The 21374-nt window shown below is 47.0% G+C and overlaps 1 protein-coding gene across 1 annotated transcript; it reads right to left on the reverse strand.

Moving 5' to 3' along the window:
* Nucleotides 1-5394: 5394 nt before the first annotated feature.
* On the reverse strand, nt 5395-6946 carry LOC103125607 (E3 ubiquitin-protein ligase RNF113A-like). Its single transcript, XM_060183252.1, has one exon. The coding sequence runs from the start codon at nt 6929-6931 to the stop codon at nt 5441-5443; it is 1491 nt and encodes a 496-aa protein (XP_060039235.1). The 5' UTR covers nt 6932-6946; the 3' UTR covers nt 5395-5440.
* Nucleotides 6947-21374: the final 14428 nt, after the last annotated feature.

The raw sequence follows: 21374 nt of genomic DNA on the forward strand, positions 1-21374 counted from the left end.
GTGTTCCCTTGGGAGCATGAATATTCAGTACCAGCTGTTGTCCTCTTTAGTCTCTGAATTTAATATTTTGCCCTACGACATCGGATACCAAAGGAATAGTAAATATTTAACTATGGATGGGAGTCTTTCAATCTAATTTTGTTCCCTTTACCTAGAGTTGATTTAATTAAGGGGATGGTTGTAGCTATGTGACATCATTCGCAGAGGGAAGGGGGGGTGGGAAGTGGCTCCTATTGACAGCCTATAGGTAGCTGGTACTCCATCGACTCCCCACTTTCTCAGACCCCTCTGACTTGCCAGTGAACTCTGCAAGTTGTCACCAAGTCCAGCTGGCAGAAAATGTCCTTGACAAGAGTGTTCACTCTCCTGGCTTTGAATTCTGATAGATACTTCTCAGTCCTTGTTCCCTAGAGTTCCTACCTGGGACAGGTGACTACCTCCTTATCCAAATCTCTCCTCCCTCTGGCTCCTAAGCGCTGAAAAGATCCTGCTTCCCACACACAAGTGTTTACACAAATGCTTTCCCCACTGTGACACACTGTCACCATCCTGTTTAGTTTGAGAAATATTTGCCTCTTGCCCGGAGTACTCCAACAGCTGCTTCTTCTCTTCCTCCTCCTTCTTCATCTTCTTCTTTTAATTTAAAAAAATTTTTCCTTTATATTTATTTATTCCCTTTTGTTGCCCTTGTTGTTTTATTGTTGTAGTTATTATTGTTGTTATTGATGTCGTCGTTGTTGGATAGGAGAGAGAGAAATGGAGAGAGGAAGGGAAGACAGAGAGGGGGAAAGAAATACCTGCTTCACCACCTATGAATTGACTCCTGTTGCAGGTGTGGAGCCAGGAGTTAGAAGCAGATTCTTTTTTTTAAAAATTATTTATTTATTTATTCATGAGAAAGATAGGAGAGAAAGAACCAGACATCACTCTGGTACATGTGCTGCTGGGGATCAAACTCAGGACCTCATCGTTGAGCATCCAATGCTTTATCCACTGCGCCACCTCCTGGACCACTAGAACTGGATTCTTACACCAGTCCTTGCACTTTGCGCCACCTGCGCTTAACCAGCTGCGCTACTGCCCGACTCCCTTTTATTATTTTAAAATTTTATTATTTATTCCCTTTTGTTGCCCTTGTTGTTTTATTGTGTAGTTATGATTGATGTCGTTGTTGTTGGATAGGACAGAGAGAAATGGAGAGAGGAGGGGAAGACAGAGAGGGGGAGAGAAAGATAGACACCTGCAGACCTGCTTCACCGCCTGTGAAGTGACTCCCCTGAAGGTGGGGAGCCGGGGGCTCGAACCGGGATCCTTATGCCGGTCCTTGCGCTTTGTGCTACCTGCGCTTAACCCGCTGCGCTACATTCCGACTCCCTATTTAATTTTTTAAAATATCTTTATTTATTGGATAGAGACAGCCAGATAGTGAGAGGGAGGGGGAGATAGAGAGGGAGAGAGACAAAGAGACTCCTGAAGCACTGCTTCACCACTCACAAAGCTTTCCCCCTGCAGGTGGAGACCAGGGGCTCCAACCTAGGTCTTTGCACATTGTAACATGTGCACCCAAGCAGGTGCACCACCGCCTGGCCCCCTCTTCCTTTCTTCTTTCTCTCTCTCTCTCTTTCTTTCCTTCTTTCTTCTTTCCTTTCTTCTTTCTCTCTTTCTTTCCTTCTTTCTTTCCTTCCTTCCTTCTTCCTTTCTTTCTTTCCTTTCTCTTTCTTTCCAGAGCACAGCTCAGCTCTGGTTTATGCTGGTGTGGGGGGATTAACCTAGGACTTTTGAGCCTCAGGCATGAGAATCTCTTTACATAACCATTTTGCTATCTCCCTTGCCCAGTTTAGTATCTTCGGAGCTCTTTGCCTCCAGCCTCTCCCATTTGACCCGCTTGCCCCACCGTCTATTTCCTATACCATAGCAATGATCTCTACTAACTGTGATCACACTCTCCCCTCAGCTGTAACTCCTCAGTGGTCATTCCTTACTCTCAAGTTCAGCAAGTTCACTCTGGTCCACAGAGCTCTTCATTCAATAGTTCTTCCTCTGGTTTCTGCCTGCCTGTCCTCACTCAGAGTAGACCTTTACCTCCTTCTCATTGTGACTTCTTGGAACTTCTTCGATAGAGCACACAGTCTTTCATCTCCAGCTCTCTGCAGAAGCCTTTTCCACTCTACTCGTCTACTCTCATCTTGGCACTAAGTAGGTAGTGAGTGTCACTAGGTGTCAGACACTAGTGCAAGCATTGCAGATACAACAGTGAGCAAAAGATGGGAGTTAAGACTTGAGAGAACAAATTTTAAAAAAGAAAAGACTTGAAGGTGGTGAGGGAACAGGCATGTGGATACTGGAAGGAAGAACTTTCTACAAGGAAGAAGGAGCCAGTGAGAGGACAGCCTGTGAGGGGGAACTCTTGCAGAATGTGCCTGAGGACTAGAAAGTGGAGTGGAGTGAGTAAAGAAGCACAGCAGGGGCTGCTGCCATTGGTGGGAGAGAGAAAGACATCAGAGCATGGAAACTTCTTCCAATGCCATGGGGTGGAATGGCCCAGAAGTCGCACTATCCAAGTGAGCTGTCTTGCTGGCCTGATGTTGTGCTGATGCTTTTAATGGCCATCTTTGTTCTGCCTTAAACAGAGCTGGGCCTGTGCCTTTCCATACTACTCATTAAGTAGATCTCTAAGAATTATATATTGAGGACTAGGGAAATAGAACAGTGGTTGTGTAAAAGATTTATATACCTGAGGCTCTTTGGTTACAGGTTCAATCCCTGGCACCACCATAAGCCAAAACTGAGCAGTAATCTGGTTAAAACGACGATGATGACAATACATGTGAAGAGGAACTGTCTGTTGAATGAAGGAAGAAGACTAAATCACCTTTATGCATCTCAAATAGGGATCAGTAGATTTAAGCCTGTGGAGGACAGGGGGCTTACAGAGGCAGGGATATGGAGTAGCAGCAGCTGTGTTTCTTCTCCTCTTCTACTTAGAGGAAAAATATGTATCAGCAGAACTCTTTTCCGCATAAATTTTAAAGATATCTTCAATGAAACAAATCCAATTACAAAGAAGACAAAGGCAAGCATAAACCCATGGGACCACATCAAATTAAAAAGCTTCTGCACAGCAATAGAAACCACTACCCAAACCAAGAGACCCCTCACAGAATGAGAGAAGATCTTTACATGCCATACATCAGACTAGAGGCTAATAACCAGAATACATAAAGAACTTGCCAAACTCAACAAGAAAACAAATAACCTCATCCAAAAATGGGAGGAGGATATGGACAGAATATTCACCACAGAAGAGATCCAAAAGGCCGAGAAACACATGAAAAAATGCTGCAAGTCTCTGATTGTCAGAGAAATGCAAATAAAGACAACACTGAGATACCACTTCACTCCTGTGAGAATGTCATACATCAGAAAAGGTAACAGCAGCAAATGCTGGAGAGGTTGCGGGGTCAAACAGAAGGATGAATATGGGATGATCTCACTCTGAGGCAGAAGTTGAAAAACAAGATCAGAAGAGCAAACACAAGTAGAACCTGAACTAGAATTGGCATATTGCACCAAAGTAAAAGATTCGGGGGTGGGGGGGAGAATACAGGTCCAAGAAGGATGACAGAGGACCTAGTGGGGGTTGTATTGTTATATGGAAAACTGAGAAATGTTGTGCATGTACAAACTATTGTATTTACTGTCAAATGCAAAACATTAATTTCCCAATAAAGAAATTAAAAGGTGGTGGAGGACATATCTTCTAAAAAATGCAAAGCAAAACACAGGTTCAGTAGAGTGTATGAAACACCAAGGAATGATCACCAGTCAGACACTCATGTAACTGGCACTTGGGTCAAGGGTCAGAACAGGGACAATAGCCCAGAGCCCCTCCTTCTTCCTGCTGTGTACCCACCACCCTGACTACCAACAGCATAAATCAGTTCTTCCTGTGTCAGGACTGTAAATAAAGAGCATACTCAGAACTTGGACTGGATTTGGTATATTGCACCAAAGTAAAAGACTCTGGGTGTCAGTGGGGTGGGGGGAGGGTTCAGGTCCTGGAACATGATGGCAGAGGAGGACCTAGTGGGGGCTGAATTGTTATGTGGAAAAGTGAGAAATGTCACACATGTACAGATGACTCTATTGTACTGTCTATTTTAAACCATGAATTCCCCCAATAAAGAAATCTTGAGAGAGAGAATACCCAGCAGAGGACCTCAGCAATGCTTCCTGGAACCTAATCTCTCCTGAGTCCTACCCCACTAGGGATAGATAGAGGCTGGGGGTGTGCATTGACCTGACAATGCCCATGTTCAGCGGAGAAGCAATCACAGAAGCTAGAACTCCCACCTTGTGTAACCCCCCCCCCAAATTTTTGGTCCATTCTCCCAGAGGGGTAAATGATAGGAGAAGTAAACCAGAGGGTTTTCTGTATCCCCACTCCACCAGGACCAGAAGCATTTGTCACCAGGAATCTTGTTTGTATACCATCAATGAAAGGGAAGTGATTCTAGAAAACACCGGAGGAAGCCAGGTACTGTTTCTCTTATCTGAGAGAAAAAAGGAGAAAAAAAAAAAAGGAAAGACATCTGAGACATCTGGAATTAGTAATAGGTATTAGGGTGACTTAGAAAGGAGGTGAAGGCAGAGTCAATGGAAAAAATGGGAATATATATATATAGTTATGGAATCAGTCCAGTGGCCTGGGAGGTGGTGCAGTGGATAAAGCATTGAACTCTCAAGCATGAGGTCTCGAGTTCAGTCCCTGGCAGCATATGTACCAAAGTGATGTCTGGTTCTTTCTCTCTATCTTTCTCATTGATAAATAAAATCTTAAAAAAGGAGAGAATCAGTCCATATAGGTGACCTTGGGAGAACTACTGCAGTTTCCAGTGGAGGGGATGCGGACACAGAACTCTGGTGATGGGAACCATATGGAATTATATCCCTATTATATTACAATTTTGTAAATCAATATCAAATCACTCATAAAGGGGGGGGGGGGAGAGAATACTCAGTTGGCCTGCATTCCTGTCTGGTTCCTTTTGCTCTGTGTAGTGAAATATGCAAATATTGTGAGCCAAGGTGGAAAGCCATTAGTATTGCTTTGCATTGTATTGCATGTCATGCTGCAAGGCCATTTTAAAATTCGTCGGCCATGAAAATCATTCCTGATGGCACAGAAGTTTTCTTTGTGTAGGTCAGGCCTATTCCTCCTATTCAGTGTCTTTCAAGTTCAGACAGAAACCCTGAAGACTATTGAATCAGTTGTAAGGTCAGAAGTCAAATCTACCCTAATATCAACAACACACCGAAACAATTTTCCCAAAACACGTGTGTATTTGGGTACAGAGAAAGTGGGGCGGAGCATGTTAGGGGAGCAGCTGGGACCCCTGTTGGAGGGGTCTTAAGGGAGCGCCCCTGCTGGGGGGGGTTCTTAGGGGAGCTCATCATTGATGGCCCCGCCTTGGGCAGCTTCTTCCTGCAGGGTGTTTTCTTCCTGTGGGGCTGCTTCTACCTGCCAGGTGGCTTCTTCTTGCTGGGCGTCTTGGGCCTGAGGGGCGTCTTGGGCCTGAGAGGCGTCTTGGGCCTGCGGGGTGGTTTCTTCCTGCGGGGTGGTTTCTTCCTGCGGGGTGGTTTCCTCCAGCGGGGCGGTTTCTTCCTGCGGGGTGGTTTCTTCCTGCGGGGTGGTTTCCTCCAGCGGGGTGGTTTCTTCCTGCGGGGTGGTTTCTTCCTGCGGGGTGGTTTCCTCCAGCGGGGTGTTTTCTTCCTGCGGGGCGGCTTCTTCCTGCGGGGCGGCTTCTTCCTGCGGGGCGGCTTCTTCCTGCGGGGCGGCGCGGGCCTTGAGCAGCTTGGCCATGAGCTCCTTGGCGGGGTTGAAGACGCCGTGGGTCTGCTGGTCGCAGACGTAGCAGCGCGGACTGGTGCGGAAGTGGTGCAGCGCACAGGCTTCGCAAAAGTAGTGACGGCACTTGGTGACCACCGGGTCCCGGAAGGGCTGGCGGCAGATCAAACATCCGGAAGGCAGGTCGTCGTCGTTGCTGCCGGCCACCCGGTAGTCGTCGTCGTCGTCGTCGTCGTCGTCGTCGTCGTCGTCGGGGTCTGCGCTGTGGCGGCCCTCGTCCAGCTCGCGCTTGATCTGCCAGCCGTGCTTGTAGTCGGAGCGGTCGTGCAGGAATCTGCAGCTGTCGCCGAAGCCACAGAAGCCGGTCTCCTTGTAGTCCTTGCAGATGTCGGGCTGGTAGTCCCAGCGCACGGTGGCACGCAGGTGCTCGGGCGCGCGGATCGGGCCCTTGTGCACTAGCTCCGAAGCTGCGTTGCCCAGGGACGTGTCCTTGGGCTTGAGGAACTGCGGGTAGCTGTGGAGGCCGCGGTAGATCTTGTCGTCTTCGCGGCCGCGCAGCTGCTCCTGGATCTTCTGGCTGCGCTCGAAGATGGCCTGCGCGTCGCGCTCCTTGTCGGTGTCCAGCGCGTACACGGCCGTGGCGCCCATGTCTTCGGGACCCACGGGCTTGGCCGAGCGGGGGGACTTGTACATGACGCCCAGCCCCTCGGGCTCCTCCTGGTCCTGCTCGTCGCCGCCAACGCTGCCGCCGCCAACGCTGCTGCCGCCGCCAACGCTGCCGCCGCCGCCTCCGCCGCCGCCGCCGCCGCCCCCCAGGGCCTTGGGGCTGCCGCGCGTCTTCTGGATCATGGGGTTGTGCGCCACGCGCTTCGTCTCCGGTTGCACCGCCTTGCTGCCCTCCCCGCCGCTGCTGCTGCTGCTGCTGCTGCTGCTGTCGCCGCCGCCGCCGCCCTCGCCCTCCCGGCCCTCGGCCTCCTTTCGCGGACGCTTCTTGCGGCCCGCAGCCCCCCGGCGCCCTGGCTTCTTGAATGCAAAAGTGCACACCGGCTGCTCGGCCTTGCCCGGAGATCCCTGCTCCGCCATGGCGCCGCCTCCATCTGCTGCGGCGTGGGGGCCGGCCTGCTCGCGACGCGGCTCCTGCACCTGCTCGGGTAGGACCAGCGGCCGCGGGGTCGCAGGTCGGAGCCCGAGAAGGTGCAGGAAGTACTCTGTCAACGAGGGTAGAAACAAAACCAGAAGGATTTTTAACACATTTCTAAGATTCAGACAGGGGCAGAAATAGAGAGTGATACGGATATATAGAGAGAAAAATAGAAGACCACAACCCCGAAGTTTCCTTCAATGCGATGCGGGCCAGGCTTGAACCTGGGCTGCACACAAGACAAAGCAGTCCAAGTGAGCCATTTGACCGGCCCCATGGGTATTTTTTAATTAAGTTTAATTTAAAAAAATCTCATTGAGAGTAGGTTACAAGATTGAAAGATTACAATGTCTAGTGCCACACCACACCCACCACCAGAGTTCTGTGCCTCCATCCTCCCACCTCACAAGTCTTAGCAATAGTTTGCTGGCCTTCCTTTCTTTCTTTCCTTCCTTTCTTTCTTTCATCCTGTCTTTCCTTCCTTCTCTCTCTCCCTTTCTCTCTCTCTTCCTTCCTTCTTTCTCTCTCTCCCTTTCTTTCCTTCTTTCTCTCTCTCCCTTTCTTCCCTTCCTTCTTTCTTTTCCTTCCTTCTCTCTTTTTATGTCTCCCACCCTTCCTTCCTTCCTTCCTTCCTTCCTTCCTTCCTTCCTTCCTTCCTTCCTTTCCTTCTTGTTCATGTGCATCAGTTTCCTAGATTCCACATATGAGTGAAACCATTCAGTGCTTGTCCTTCATATCTTCACTTGGTTTTCTAAACAGAATCACCCATGGGTTCCATGGGTCTTTTGTAATGTCAGTGCCAACCCTTGCTCTCACATGTTTGAGGGAAGCACTACCCCTGAACCACCATCCCGGATCAGATTTGTTTCTATTTCTTATGGGACAAGGAGAGACAGATAGACAGACACACAGAGAAGTGGCATACAGAGAAACCCACCAAAACACTACTTTCCCATGCATGTTTCTAGCTTTTACTTTATTTATTTTTATAGAGACAGAGGGGAATACAGAGGGAGGGACAGAGAAATAGAGAGAAGGAAGAGTCTCTTCTATTTGTTATCTGAAAAATTTCTCAAGAAGGGTGATGATGCACCTGGTTAAGTGCATGTATTACCACACACAAAGATCCAGGTTCAAGCCCCCAGTCCTCACTTGAAGTAGTGCTGTAAGTCTCTCTCTCTCTCTCTACCTCTATCTCCCTCTAGATTTCTCTCTGTTCTATCAAATAAACTATTTTTAAAAATAAAGTTTAAATTTTTCTTAAGATTATTTATTTCCTATAGAGACAAAACAAGAGAGAGGTACAGAGCACAGCAACTAAGCTTCCTTCAATACGATGGAGGCCAGGCTTGAATCTGAGTTGAGCACAAGGCAAAGCAGCAAACTACCTGAGAGAGCTTTGAGGTTTTTTTTTTCCAGCCCAGAGTATCCTCTTTTAAGAATTTCTTTCTTAATGAGAGAGGAAGAGTGTGCCTCAGGCATGAAAATCTTCTTATTTTCATTTTTTTGAAAAAATTGACAGAACAGAAAGAAATTGAGTGGGGGTAGAGAGGAGAGAGAGAGAGAGAGAGAGAGAGACCTCCATCACTGCTTCATGCCTCATGGAACTTCCCACCCCGTGGGTGGGAATTTGGGACTTGAACTCAGATCCTTGTGCATGGCATACACACACACAAAACCCTATAAAAATATAATATATACAAATATGAAAATAAGTAAGATGTCGCATGTCATAATAATAACAAAAAAACTAGAACATAACTCTGGCACATGTGATACCAGGGCTCATAACTTTGTGACCAGGTTTTCAAGTCCAGTGCTGCACTCACCACTCTGCCTCCTCTTTACCACCACGCAAACTCCTAGTGAACTTCAGGATAAAGCTGACCTTCCTAGGCACTAAGCCCTGCTTCTTGCTTTTCTCCATGACTGCCTCTACCCCCCTTACCTGTGTGTGCCCAGCCCTTGGTGCCAACCCCTGCCACAGAACTTGATACCCTGTCTAAGTGTCATCCAGATGCCTGCCTCCCTTTCTAGACCAGGGACCCTTTTTGCCCCAAGTCTCCCACACCTGTGAGTTGCCAACCCCCTACCACCATTCTGGGGAGATAGTAGTTACTCACTGCATGCTCAGGGGGGTTGGCTACTGAGGACAGGATGTTTGTCTTGCAGCTGCAAGTGGACGGCCCAGCTTTCCACTATCTGGGAAAGATAGCAGAGAGAGCCAGAGCCTCAGTCTGTTACAATGGATACGAAGTACTGAACTCTGGACCTCATGCTTGAGACTCTGGCCCTCTAGCCACTGGGCACATCCTGGGATGTCTCAGCTGGAACTGGACAGACAAGAACCAAAGGATATTCAAAGACTAATTTAAAGGGTTATGAGCACCCCTATGTTCATTAGCTATATTATTCACAATAGCCAAGAAGTGGAAGTAACCTAAATGCCCATAAACAGATGACTGGATTAAAAAAAAAAAAAAGCTAGGTATAGGGGCCAAGCAGTGGGCACCGCTGATTAAGCACACATTACAGTGTGCAAGGACCCAGGTTCTGCCCTTAGTCCCCACCTGCAGGAGGATAGCTTCACAAATGGTGAATCAGTGCTGCAGGCGTCTCTCTATCATCCACTCTCTTCTCAATGTCTGTCTCTATACAGTAATAAGTAAATAAAAAAATATTTTTAAAGTTAGGCATATAAGGAGTCGGGTGGTAGTGCAGTGGACTAAGCGCAAGTGGTATGAAGTGCAAGGACTGGCGTTCGAGACCCCAGCTCCCCACCTGCAGGGGAGTCGCTTCACGGTGGTGAAGCAGGTCTGCAGGTGTCTTTCTCTCCGCCTCTCTGTCTTCCCCCTCCTCTCTTCATTTCTCTCTGTCCTATCCAAAAACAATGGCATCAATAAGAACAACAATAAAAATAAATAAAAATATATTTTAAAAAACATGATATTCTGTCCTTTGGGGCAAAAAATGGATGGAGCTGGAGGTGATTATGCTCAGTGAAATGAGATGAAAGAGAATTACCAAATGGTTTCACTCATATGTGTTATCTACAGAGCCGATACACATGGATTTGAAAGAGAAACAAACAAGCAAAAAATAGAAGCAAGTAAACTGTTCCTGGGACTTGAGAGAACTCTGGCGGTTGTCTCTGGGAGGTGGAAGACCAGACTCCGGGTGTGGGTGTGGGTGTGGGTGTGGTGGGGTGTGGAGCTAGACACTGTGATCTTACAATCTTGGCACCTACTACTAAACACAAATAAAAAATGAGCAGAGAAAAAGAACAACACTTATCTCACCTTGACTGCACTGGTCAGACACTTTGGGGTCTGAATCTGGCCCCTCCAGGGTTAGTGTGAATGTAGGCAAGTTATTTAGTCGCTCTGGGCTTCAGTTTCCCTGACTTCAAAAGAGTAGGAAAGTTCTGTTTCCTCCAGAGGAGGAGGGCTCACATATGTGCCTAAAATGAAATATAAAAGTAGACCAAACCAAAAAAAAAATCCATGAAACAATTTTGAGAGACACTGAGCCCTTTTTCCCCCTTCTCCCCTCCTCCTTTTCTCCTCCCCTTCTCCCCTCCCCTTCTCTCCTCCCCCTTTTCCCTTCCCCTTCCTCCCTCTCCCTCCCCCTTTCCCTCCCCTTCCCTTCCTTTCCTTTCCCTTCTCCCCTTCCCTTCCCTTCCCTTCCCTTCCCTTCTCCCCTTCCCTTCCCTTCCCTTCTCCCCTTCCCTTCCCTTCCCTTCTCCCCTTCCCTTCCCTTCCCTTCCCTTCCCTTCCCTTCTCCCCTTCCCTTCCCTTTCCTTCCCTTCCCTTCCCTTCCCTTCCCTTCCCTTCTCCCCTTCCCTTCCCTTCCCTTCTCCGCTTCCCTTCCTTTCCCCCCTTCCCTACCCTTCCTCCCTTCCCCCTTCCCTTCCCTTCCTTTCTCCCCTTCCCTTCCCCCTTCCCTTCCCCTTTCCCTTCCCTTCCCTTCTCCCCTTCCCTTCCCCCTTCCCTTCCCTTCCCCCTTCCCTTCCCTTCCCTTTCCTTCTCCCCTTCCCTTCCCCCTTCCCTTCCCCTTTCCCTTCCCTTCCCTTCCCCCCTTCCCTTCCCTTCCCCTTCCCTTCCCTTCCCTTCCCTTCTCCCCTTCCCTTCTCCCCTTCCCTTCTCCCCTTCCCTTCCCTTCCCTTCCCTTCTCCCCCTTCCCTTCCCTTCCCTTCCCTTCCCTTCCCTTCCCTTCCCTTCCCTTCCCTTCCCTTCCCTTCCCTTTCCTTCTCCCCTTCCCTTTCTTTCCTTTCCCTTCTCCCCTTCCCTTCCCTTCTCCCCTTTCCCTTCCCTCTTCCCTTCCCTTCCCTTCTTCCCCTTCCTCTCCCTTCCCTTTCCTTCCCTTCTCCCCCTTCCCTTCCCTTCTCCCCTTCCCTTCCCTTCCTTTCCCTTCTCCCCTTCCCTTCCCTTCTCCCCCTTCCCTTCCCTTCCCTTCCCTTCTCCCCTTCCCTTCTCTTCCTTTCCCTTCTCCCCTTCCCTTCCCTTCCTTTCCCTTCTCCCCTTCCCTTCCCTTCTCCCCCTTCCCTTCCCTTCCCTTCTCCCCTTCCCTTCTCTTCCTTTCCCTTCTCCCCTTCCCTTCCCTTCTCCCCCTTCCCTTCCCTCTTCCCTTCCCTTCTTCCCCTTCCTCTCCCTTCCTCTCCCTTCCCTTCCCTTCTCCCCTTCCCTTCCCTTACTTTCCCTTCTCCCCTTCACTTCCCTTCTCCCCCTTCCCTTCCCTTCCCTTCCCTTCCCTTCCCTTCCCTTCCCTTCCCTTCCCTTCCCTTCCCTTCCCTTCTTACCAGAACACTGCTCAGCAATGGCTTATATCGGTGCTGGGGATTGAAACTGGAACCTCAGAGCCTCAGGCACAGAAGTCTTTTTGCAGAACCATTATATTATCTCCCCAGCCACCCCCCCATTGCTATTATTTTATTTTTGTTATTACTTACCTTTTTGGTCATCACTGAAACTTCACTGCTCTGAGCTAACTTGTTAATTTTTTTCCTACAGGTAGAGAGAGTGACAGAGGAAGTAACAGAAAGACACCATAGCACTGAAGAGTCTTTCAGTGCAGGGGAGCCAGGCTTGAACCTGGGCTGTGTGCATGGCAAAGCAGGTGCACTATATAGGTAAAGTATCTGGCCAATCCATCCAAGTAGGTTTAATAGGAAAGAGCTGCACACAGAGAGAATCTAGAGGACTCAGTAGATTATTAATCATATGTGTGCATGAGAAAAATGCCCAAGGCTAGAGAAAGAACTTCTGAAATAGAGCGAATAGTGCCTTGGGGTCACACATGATTAGAAATCACCAGAAAATGTCCTCATTCACACATCCTGGAGGACTCAGGAAGGTCTTGCCTCAGTAGTGGGAAATAATTTTCTAAAGTTGACCAGTCATGACAATCAGTCATGAAAATAAGACCTGAAAAGGATCAGCCTGTTCCCAAGCGACATCACCGATGATATCTAGTGCTGGTGAGGACATGGAGTCACTTGGAGTATTTGCAATGAGCGTCACAAATGAAAGGGATTAAAGCTGAACTGTAGTAAGAAATTTTATAAAATTATTTTGGATAGAGACAGATGAATTAAGAAAAGGAAGATATGAGAGAGAGAGAGATTGAGAGAGAGAGAGAGAGAGGCCTACAGCACTGCTTCACAGCTAGTGCAGCTTCCCCCTCTTCCTGTAGGGACTGGGGGCTTGAATTCAGGTCCATGTGCACTGTAATTTGTATGGTATACTAGCTGTATTACTGTCTGGCCCTTCAAGAGTGTTTGTATCTAAATACTGATAGACAGAACTTTTTTTAAAAACCCAATAGGAAAGACTGGGGAGGGGGGAACTGTCTTGTTCAATAACATTTCATCAATACATAATAATTTTAAAAAGAAGGGGGAGGGCTGGGGAAACAGCATAATGTTTCTGCAAAAAAAAAAAAGGACACTGAGCTTTTATGGATAAGACTCTGAGGTTGGAGGTCCAGTTCGTGGTACTATCATAAGCCAGAGCTGAGCAGTGCTTTGGCAAATAAACAAGTAAACAAATAGTGGTGAAATACATGACAGAAGATTCTTTCTCATACATACATACATACAAGACAAGAACTTTTGTTTAACCAGACCACTGCTCAGTTCTGGTATATGGTGGTGTGGAGGATTGAAATTGGGACCTTAGAACCTCAGGCATAAATACACACACACACACACACACACACACACACACACACACACACCTTGCAGGTAAGATTTGGAATGAACACACACACATACAGTCACACACACTGCAGGTAACAGTTGGAATGAACACACACACCCTGCAGGTAACATTTGGAACACACACACATCCACCCACCCTTCAGGTAAGAGTTGGAACTAACACACACACATAGGGAAGAGTAGGAACACACACACACAGCCAGCAGGTAAGAGATAGAATGAACTCACACACTTACATATCCACCCACCCTGTAGGGAAGAGTTGGGATGAACACACACACACTCACACATCCACCCACCCTGTGGGGAAGAGTTGGAACTAACACAGAGACACACGCAGACACACACACACACACACACACACACACCCATCCTACACGGAAGAGTTGGAACTAACATACACACACACACCCTGCAGGTAAGAGTTGGAATGAAAACACACACACACACCCTGCAGGTAAGATTTGGAACTAACACATACACACACACACACTCACACACACTGCAGGTAAGATTTGGAACTAACACATACACACACACACACACTCACACACACTGCAGGTAAGATTTGGAATGAACATACACATACACACACATCCATCCACCCTGCAGGGAAGAGTTAGAACAAACACACACACACATTCACACAGAGGTTCACCCACCCTGCAGGTAAGAGTTGGAATGAAAACACACACACACACACCCTGCAGGTAAGAGTTGGAATGAATACACACACACATACACACACACACCCTGAAAGTAAGAAGTGGAATGAGGGAGTTGGGTGGTGGCACAGCAGGTTAAGCGCACTTGGGGCAAAGCCGAAGGACTGGTATAAGGATCCCAGTTCAAGCCCCTGGCTCCCCACCTGCAGGGGAGTTGCTTCACAAATGGTGAAACAGGTCTGCAGGTGTCTCTCTTTCTCTCCCCCTCTCTGTCTTCCCCTCCTCTCTCCATTTCTCTCTGTCCTATCCAACAACAATGATATCAATAACTATAACAATAAAACAACAAGGGTAACAAAAGGGAATAAATAAATACATATATTTTATTTTTATATTTATTTATTCCCTTTTCGTTGCCCTTGTTGTTTTATTGTTGTAGTTATTATTGTTCTTGTTGTCTTTGTTGTTGGATAAGAGAGAAATGGAGAGAGGAGGGGAGACAGAGAGGGGGAGAGAAAGACAGACACCTGCAAACCTGCTTCACCACTTGTGAAGCGACTCCTCTGCAGGTGGGGATCCAGGGCCTCGAACCAGAATCTTTATGCTGGTCCTTGCTTGCGCTTTGCACCATATGTGCTTAATCTACTGCTCTACCGCCCAGCTCCCTATAAATAAATATTTTTTAAAAAACAGTAAAAAAAAGAATTGGAATGAACACACACACACACTGCAGGTAAGAGCTGGAATGAACACACATACACACACACCCTGAAGGTAAGATTTGGAATGAACACACATCCAACCTACCTTGTAGATAAGAGTTGGAATGAATACACATACACACGCACACATACACTCACACACACTGCAGGTAAGATTTGGAATGAACACACACACACACACACATCTATCCATCATGCAGGGAAGAGTTAAAACTAACACACACACACACACACACACACACACACACACACACACACACCCTGCAGGTAACAGTTGGAATTAACATACACACCCTGCAGGTAACATTTGGAACACACATACATACACACACACCCTGCAGGTAAGAATTGGAATGAACACATACACACACACACCCTGCAGGTAAGTGTTGGAATCAACACATACACACACACACACACACACACACACACCCTGCAGGTAAGAGTTGGAATGAATATACACTCACACACACTGCAGGTAAGAGTTGGAATGAACACACACGCACAATCCATCCACCCTGCAGGAAAGAGTTAGAACTAACACACACACACACACACACACACACACACACACACACCCTTCAGATAAGAGTTGGAATGAAAATACACACACACATACACACCCTACAGGTAAGATTTGGAATGAATACACACACACACAACACACACACCCTGCAGGTAAGAGTTGGAATGAACACACACATCCACACATCCACCTACCCTGCAGGGAAGAGTTGGAACTAACACACACACACACACACACACACCCTCCCTGCAGATAAGAGTTAGAATGAATAAACACACACACACACTGCAGGTAAGAATTGGAATGAACACACACACACATCCACCCACTCTGCAGGGAAGAGTTGGAACTAACACACACACACACATACACTCACCCACACTGCAGGTAAGAGTTGGAATGAACACACACATACATCCACCCACCCTGCAGGGATGAGTTGGAACGAATACAAACACACACACACACACACACACACACACACACTGCAGGTTTAAGAGTTGGAATGAACACACACACACACACACACATCCTGCAAGCAACAATTGGAATGAACACACACGCACCCTGAAGGTAACATTTGGAACACACACACATACACACACACACACACACACACACCCTGCAGGTAAGAGTTGGAATGAATACACACACATACTCACACACACTGCAGGTAAGAGTTGGAATAAACACACACACATATCCATCCACCTTGGAGGTAAGAGTTGTAGCTAACACACACACACAACACACATACACACACACCACACCCAGCAGGTAACATTTGGAATGAACATACACACACACACCCTGCAGGTAAGAGTTGGAATGAACACACACACACACACACATCCACCCACCCTGCAGGGAAGAGTTGGAACTAACACACACACACACACACACACACACACACACACACACACACCCTCCCTGCAGGTAAGAGTTAGAATGAATAAACACACACACACTGCAGGTAAGAGTTGGAATGAACACACACATACACACACACACACACACACACATATCCTGCAAGCAACAATTGGAATGAACACACACGCACCCTGCAGGTAACATTTGGAACACACACACACACACACACCCTGCAAGCAACAATTGGAATGAACACACACGCACCCTGCAGGTAACATTTGGAACACACACACACACACACACACACACACACACACACATCCTGCGAGCAACTATTGGAATGAACACACACGCACCCTGCAGGTAACATTTGGATCTCTCTCTCTCCCTCTCTCTCTCTCTCTCTCCCTGCAGGTAAGATCTGGAATGAACACACACGCATCCTGCAGGTAACATTTGGAACACACACACACACACACACCCTCTGCAGGTAAGAATTGGAATGAACACCCCCCCACTCCCTGTGGGTAAAAGTTGGAACGAACACCCCCCCCACACACACAGCTTGCAGGCAACAGTTGGAACTAACACATACACACACACACACACACACCCTCTGCAGGTAAGAATTGGAATGAACACCCCCCCCACACTCCCTGTGGGTAAAAGTTGGAATGAACACCCCCCCACACACACACACAGCCTGCAGGCAACAGTTGGAACTAACACACACACACACACACACACACACACACACACACACACACACACACACACACACCTCTGCAGGTAAGAATTGGAATGAACACCCCCACCCCCCACTCCCTTTAGGTAAAAGTTGGAATGAACACCCCACACACACACACAGCCTGCAGGCAACAGTTGGAACTAACACCACACACACACACACACACACACACACACACACACACACACACACACACACACACACACACCCTGCTTCAAGTTAGATAAGCAGTAGATTCTCGGAGCTAGTTCATATGGAAGACAAACCATCAATTCCTAATTTTTCTGGGACTGGGTGGTAGCACATCCAGTTAAGCTCACACATTACCATGCACAAGGACTCAGGTTCAGGCCCTTGGTCCCTACTTGTGGGGGGGTGGGGTACGGAAAGAAGCTTCACGAGTGACGAAGCAGTGCTGCAGGTTTTTTTCCTTCTCTCCCCCTCTCTACCCCACCTCCAATTTCTCTGTTTCTGTTCAAAACACAAAGAAACAAAACTCTGTATTTCCCCAGCTCATGGGGGAGAGGGACCTTTCACTCCACCAAGCAGAGCAGTGTCTCCTGCCCTTTATCAGCCTTCCCATTTCCAGCTCCTGAGAATTAGCTGCTTCCCTGAACATCAAAGAGCAGTAACTGCAGTTTACTGAGCACTTACTATAGGCCACGCCACAGATGCCTTCATTTAAACCCTGGAGTAACCCTTCGACGTGGGAATGAACATCCTGCCCCACTTGAAGCGGAAGACGCCAAAGCACAGAACTTCCTCAGGGTTACACAGCTGTAACCACCCAACTGGGCAACCTTTCTATGACATCATCAAGTTCTGTTGGGTAGTTCCAAAGGCTAGTGGTAGAACAAAGGATCAAACCTAGACGGTTTGATTCTGGAGCCTGAGTGCCCTGTACCTGTAGTTCCCTTTAAGGGCAGCTGCTGACCTGCCCCTGCAACTGGCTGTTGGCACCACACTCGCTCACATACCTCTGTCCACAGGGGGGAGACACCAGAACAGCTTGTGCTGCTCTGGTTTAAGCAACCCTCTTAAGAGTACTCTTGTGATGGGCTTACTTCTGCAACTACCTTTTCTCCCCTCTCTCTCCCCATATTTTTTATGATTAATAGTAAGTTGCAGTACTTTAAGATTCGAATGTGTAATTCCACACCACATTCACCACCAAAGTTCTGTGTCCCCACTCTCCCAAAGATAACTACCATGGTTCTCACAAGTCTTAGAAACAGTTTTCTTTTCTCTTTTCTCCTTCCTTCCTTCCTTCCTTCCTTCCTTCCTTCCTTCCTTCCTTCCTTCCTTCCTTCGTCTCTCTCTCTCTCTTTCCAAGTTCATGTGTATCAGTCCTCAAGATTCCACGTATCAGTGAATGCCACGCCCCACTCAACTCCAGAATGATGGGTCTGACAGGGTCAGCATCCAAGAAAACTCTCTTCAAGGAAGAAGAATTCTGGGAGTGGGTCTTGGCATCCTGAGCAGATCTAAATTGAAAACTCTGATTATTGTTTTCATTATGTACATGGTAATGATGCCGTGTAATCGGGGATGAACAGTCCCTGTTCCCAGATTAGATACAGATGAACAGGAAATGAGGTGGATGAAGTTATGGGTCATCAAATACACAAAGTTTCAGGAAAAATTCTTAATAATACTTACTCACCTCCTCTTATGAAATATGTTAAAACTCTACATAAAATACTATCTGCTAAGCCTATTACTCAGAAATGCATCACCCCATAAAGTACGACATTTCTTTGTAAAACCTCAAGGCCATCTAATCAAGAAATGAGCTTTACTTTCTGTTTCAGATATTGTTTATGTAAGGCTGAAAGATATATAAGTTCTCACTGGCTGAATAAAAATAGAGTTCATATTCACCCTCCAACAGAGTGTGGTTTATTCTGTTCTCCCCTGCGCCGACTCCTGACCCCCCCCCCCACGGTCTCTTTGGGGACTCTGCTCCTTCCTGATGCTCTTCCACTTGAGCGGTCCATCGCAAGTGAATCCATCTGGTAGTCTGCAACTACCTTTTGAGTAGATAGGGGGTTTGGGTTTTTAATTTACACTTTTTTCTAAGACTTTAAAATTTTAATTTATTAGGGTCTGGGTGGTGACGCACCTGGTTGAGTGCACATGTCGCAGTGTGCAAGGACCTAGGTCTAAGCCCTGAGTCCCCACCTTTAGGATGGAAAGCTTTGCAAGTGGTGAAGCAGGGCTGCAGATGTCTCTCTGTTTCTCTTCCTCTTTAAAGAAAATTATTTATAAAATGGAAATACTGATAAGACTATGGGATAAGAGGGGGTACATTTCCACACAATGTCCATGTCCCAGAGCTCTGTATCCAATCCCTTCCCTTGATAGCGTCCCTATTCTTTATCCCTCTGGGAGCATGGACCCAAGATCATTATAGGGTGCAGAAAGTGGAAGGTCTGGCTCCTGTAATTGCTTCCCAGCCTGTGTCTCTCTTTCCTTACTGGGGCAGGACTCTGGGGAGGCAGGATTACAGGACACATTGGGGTCATCTGCCCAGGGAATTCAGGTCAGCATCATGGTACTATCTGGATCCTGGTGGCTGAAAAAGAATTAAGATATAAACCCCAGCTCCCCACATGCAGGGGAGTCACTTCACAGGCAGTGAAGCAAGTCTGCAGGTGTCTATCTTTCTCTTCTCCTCTCTGTCTTCCCCTCCTCTCTCCATTTATCTCTGTCCTAACAATGACGACAATAATAATAACTACAACAACAATGAAAACAATAAGGGAAACAAAAGGGAAATAAATAAAATTTAAAAAAAAATTAAGATATAAAACAGAACAAATTGTTGACTTATCATGAACCTAAAGGCAAGAATATTACAGATGAAGATTTGGGGGTCTCCATTTAGGAAAAAGCTATGAGGTCTATTTTAGGTACAACCAAGATAGTCACTGGGTTTGGTGCTGATGTTATGAATCCACTGCTCCTGGTAGCCATTCCTCCCCCCTTTTTTTTCTTTTCATTTTATTTGATACAACAGAGAGAAATTGAGAGGGTAGGTGGAGATCGGGAGAGAGAAAGATAGACATCTGCAGACTTGCTTCACGTGTGAAGCATCTCCCTGCAGGTGGGTAGCAGGGGCTTGAATCCGGTAATGTGCCACTGCCTCGAGCCTTGTTTGTTTTTTGAGTTTCATCTCTAGCTTTATCATGAAAGCCATTGAACGTCACTTACTAGATTTTGTAAATGGTGTTCATTGTGGAATTGGAGTGTGTGATTTGAGTCTGAATAAGAGCCATTCAACAGAGGTCTGGTTGTGGTGCACCTGGTTAAGCACACACATGACCATATACAAGGTCCCAAGTTTAAGTTCCCAGTCTCCACCTGCAGGGGGCGGGGAGCTTCATGAGTGGTGAAGCAGTCTTTTTCCCATCTCTTATCTTCCCTTCCCTCCTCAATTTCTCTCTAGTCTATCAAAGAAGGGAGGTAAAATGTCCACTGAGAGTGGTGAACTGTACAGGCGCCAAGCACCAGCAATAAATTTGGTGGCAATAAAAAAAAAAAGTCATTCTCTATCCCTATAGCTGGTTCAGTTGGAGGGATCAGGACAAATGTCCAGTTTGAATGGGCTTTTGTTTCTAACATTCTGTCAGCTGCTGAACTGCATCTGATTTTCAAGAGTTTTATAAATGGATGGTGACATTTTGAAAATGTTTGCTTTTCTTGGCATTTCTGATGATCATTATTCTCTCACTGGCAGAATGTATCTGCACCTCGTCACCATGTTACTTGTATCTTCCAGATGTTTGGTGGGACTACTTATTAAGTGCTGGGGCATATGTTGACTCTTTTCACTTCCTTTTATCATTTTATGGGTAGGGTTAATGGTTTACAATACAGTTGTTGGTACATGGGTACAATCTCTCATCTCCCTCTGGTAGGTGTCTGTAGAACACACTCATCTCCAACTTAGGTCCTTTTCTACCATTATGCACTCAGACCCCAAAGCCCCCACCCCAGCCTCCTCCTTTCCCTCCCTTCCTCAGGGTCCTTTGCTTTGATGCAATATACTAAATCCAGTCCAAGTTTCACTTTGTATTTTTCTCATATGTCCCTGCTTCCTTCTTTTAAAACATATTTTTATTTAGTTATTATTGGATAGAGGCAGAGAGAAATTGAGGGGGGACAGGGAGATAGAGAGGGAGAGAGGCAGAGAGATACCAAGTTATGGTCATTTGTAGAGGAAAGCATTTTTGGTACAATTTGTACTGAAAAGACTGGCAACTTAACAAAGTTGGGTGTCCAGAAGCACCCAGCCTGTGGTCCCTAGTGTACAATCACATTTCCATTTTTTCTTTCCTTCCTTCCTGTCTTTAAAAAAAATTTTAATATTTATTTATTTTCCCTTTTGTTGCCCTTGTTGTTTTATTGTTGTAGTTATTATTATTGTTATTGATGTTGTTGTAGTTGGATAGGACAGAGAGAAATGGAAAGAGCAGGGGAAGACAAAGAGGAGGAGAGAAAGACAGACACCTGCAGACCTGCTTCACCGCCTGTGAAGTGGCTCCCCTGCGGGTGGGGACCAGGGGCTGGAACCAGGATCCTTAAGCCAGTCCTTGTGCTTTGCACCACGTGTACTTAACCTGCTGTGCTACTGC

The sequence above is a fragment of the Erinaceus europaeus genome, chromosome X (assembly GCF_950295315.1).
Source record: "Erinaceus europaeus chromosome X, mEriEur2.1, whole genome shotgun sequence".
NCBI classification, from domain to species: Eukaryota; Metazoa; Chordata; class Mammalia; order Eulipotyphla; family Erinaceidae; genus Erinaceus; species Erinaceus europaeus.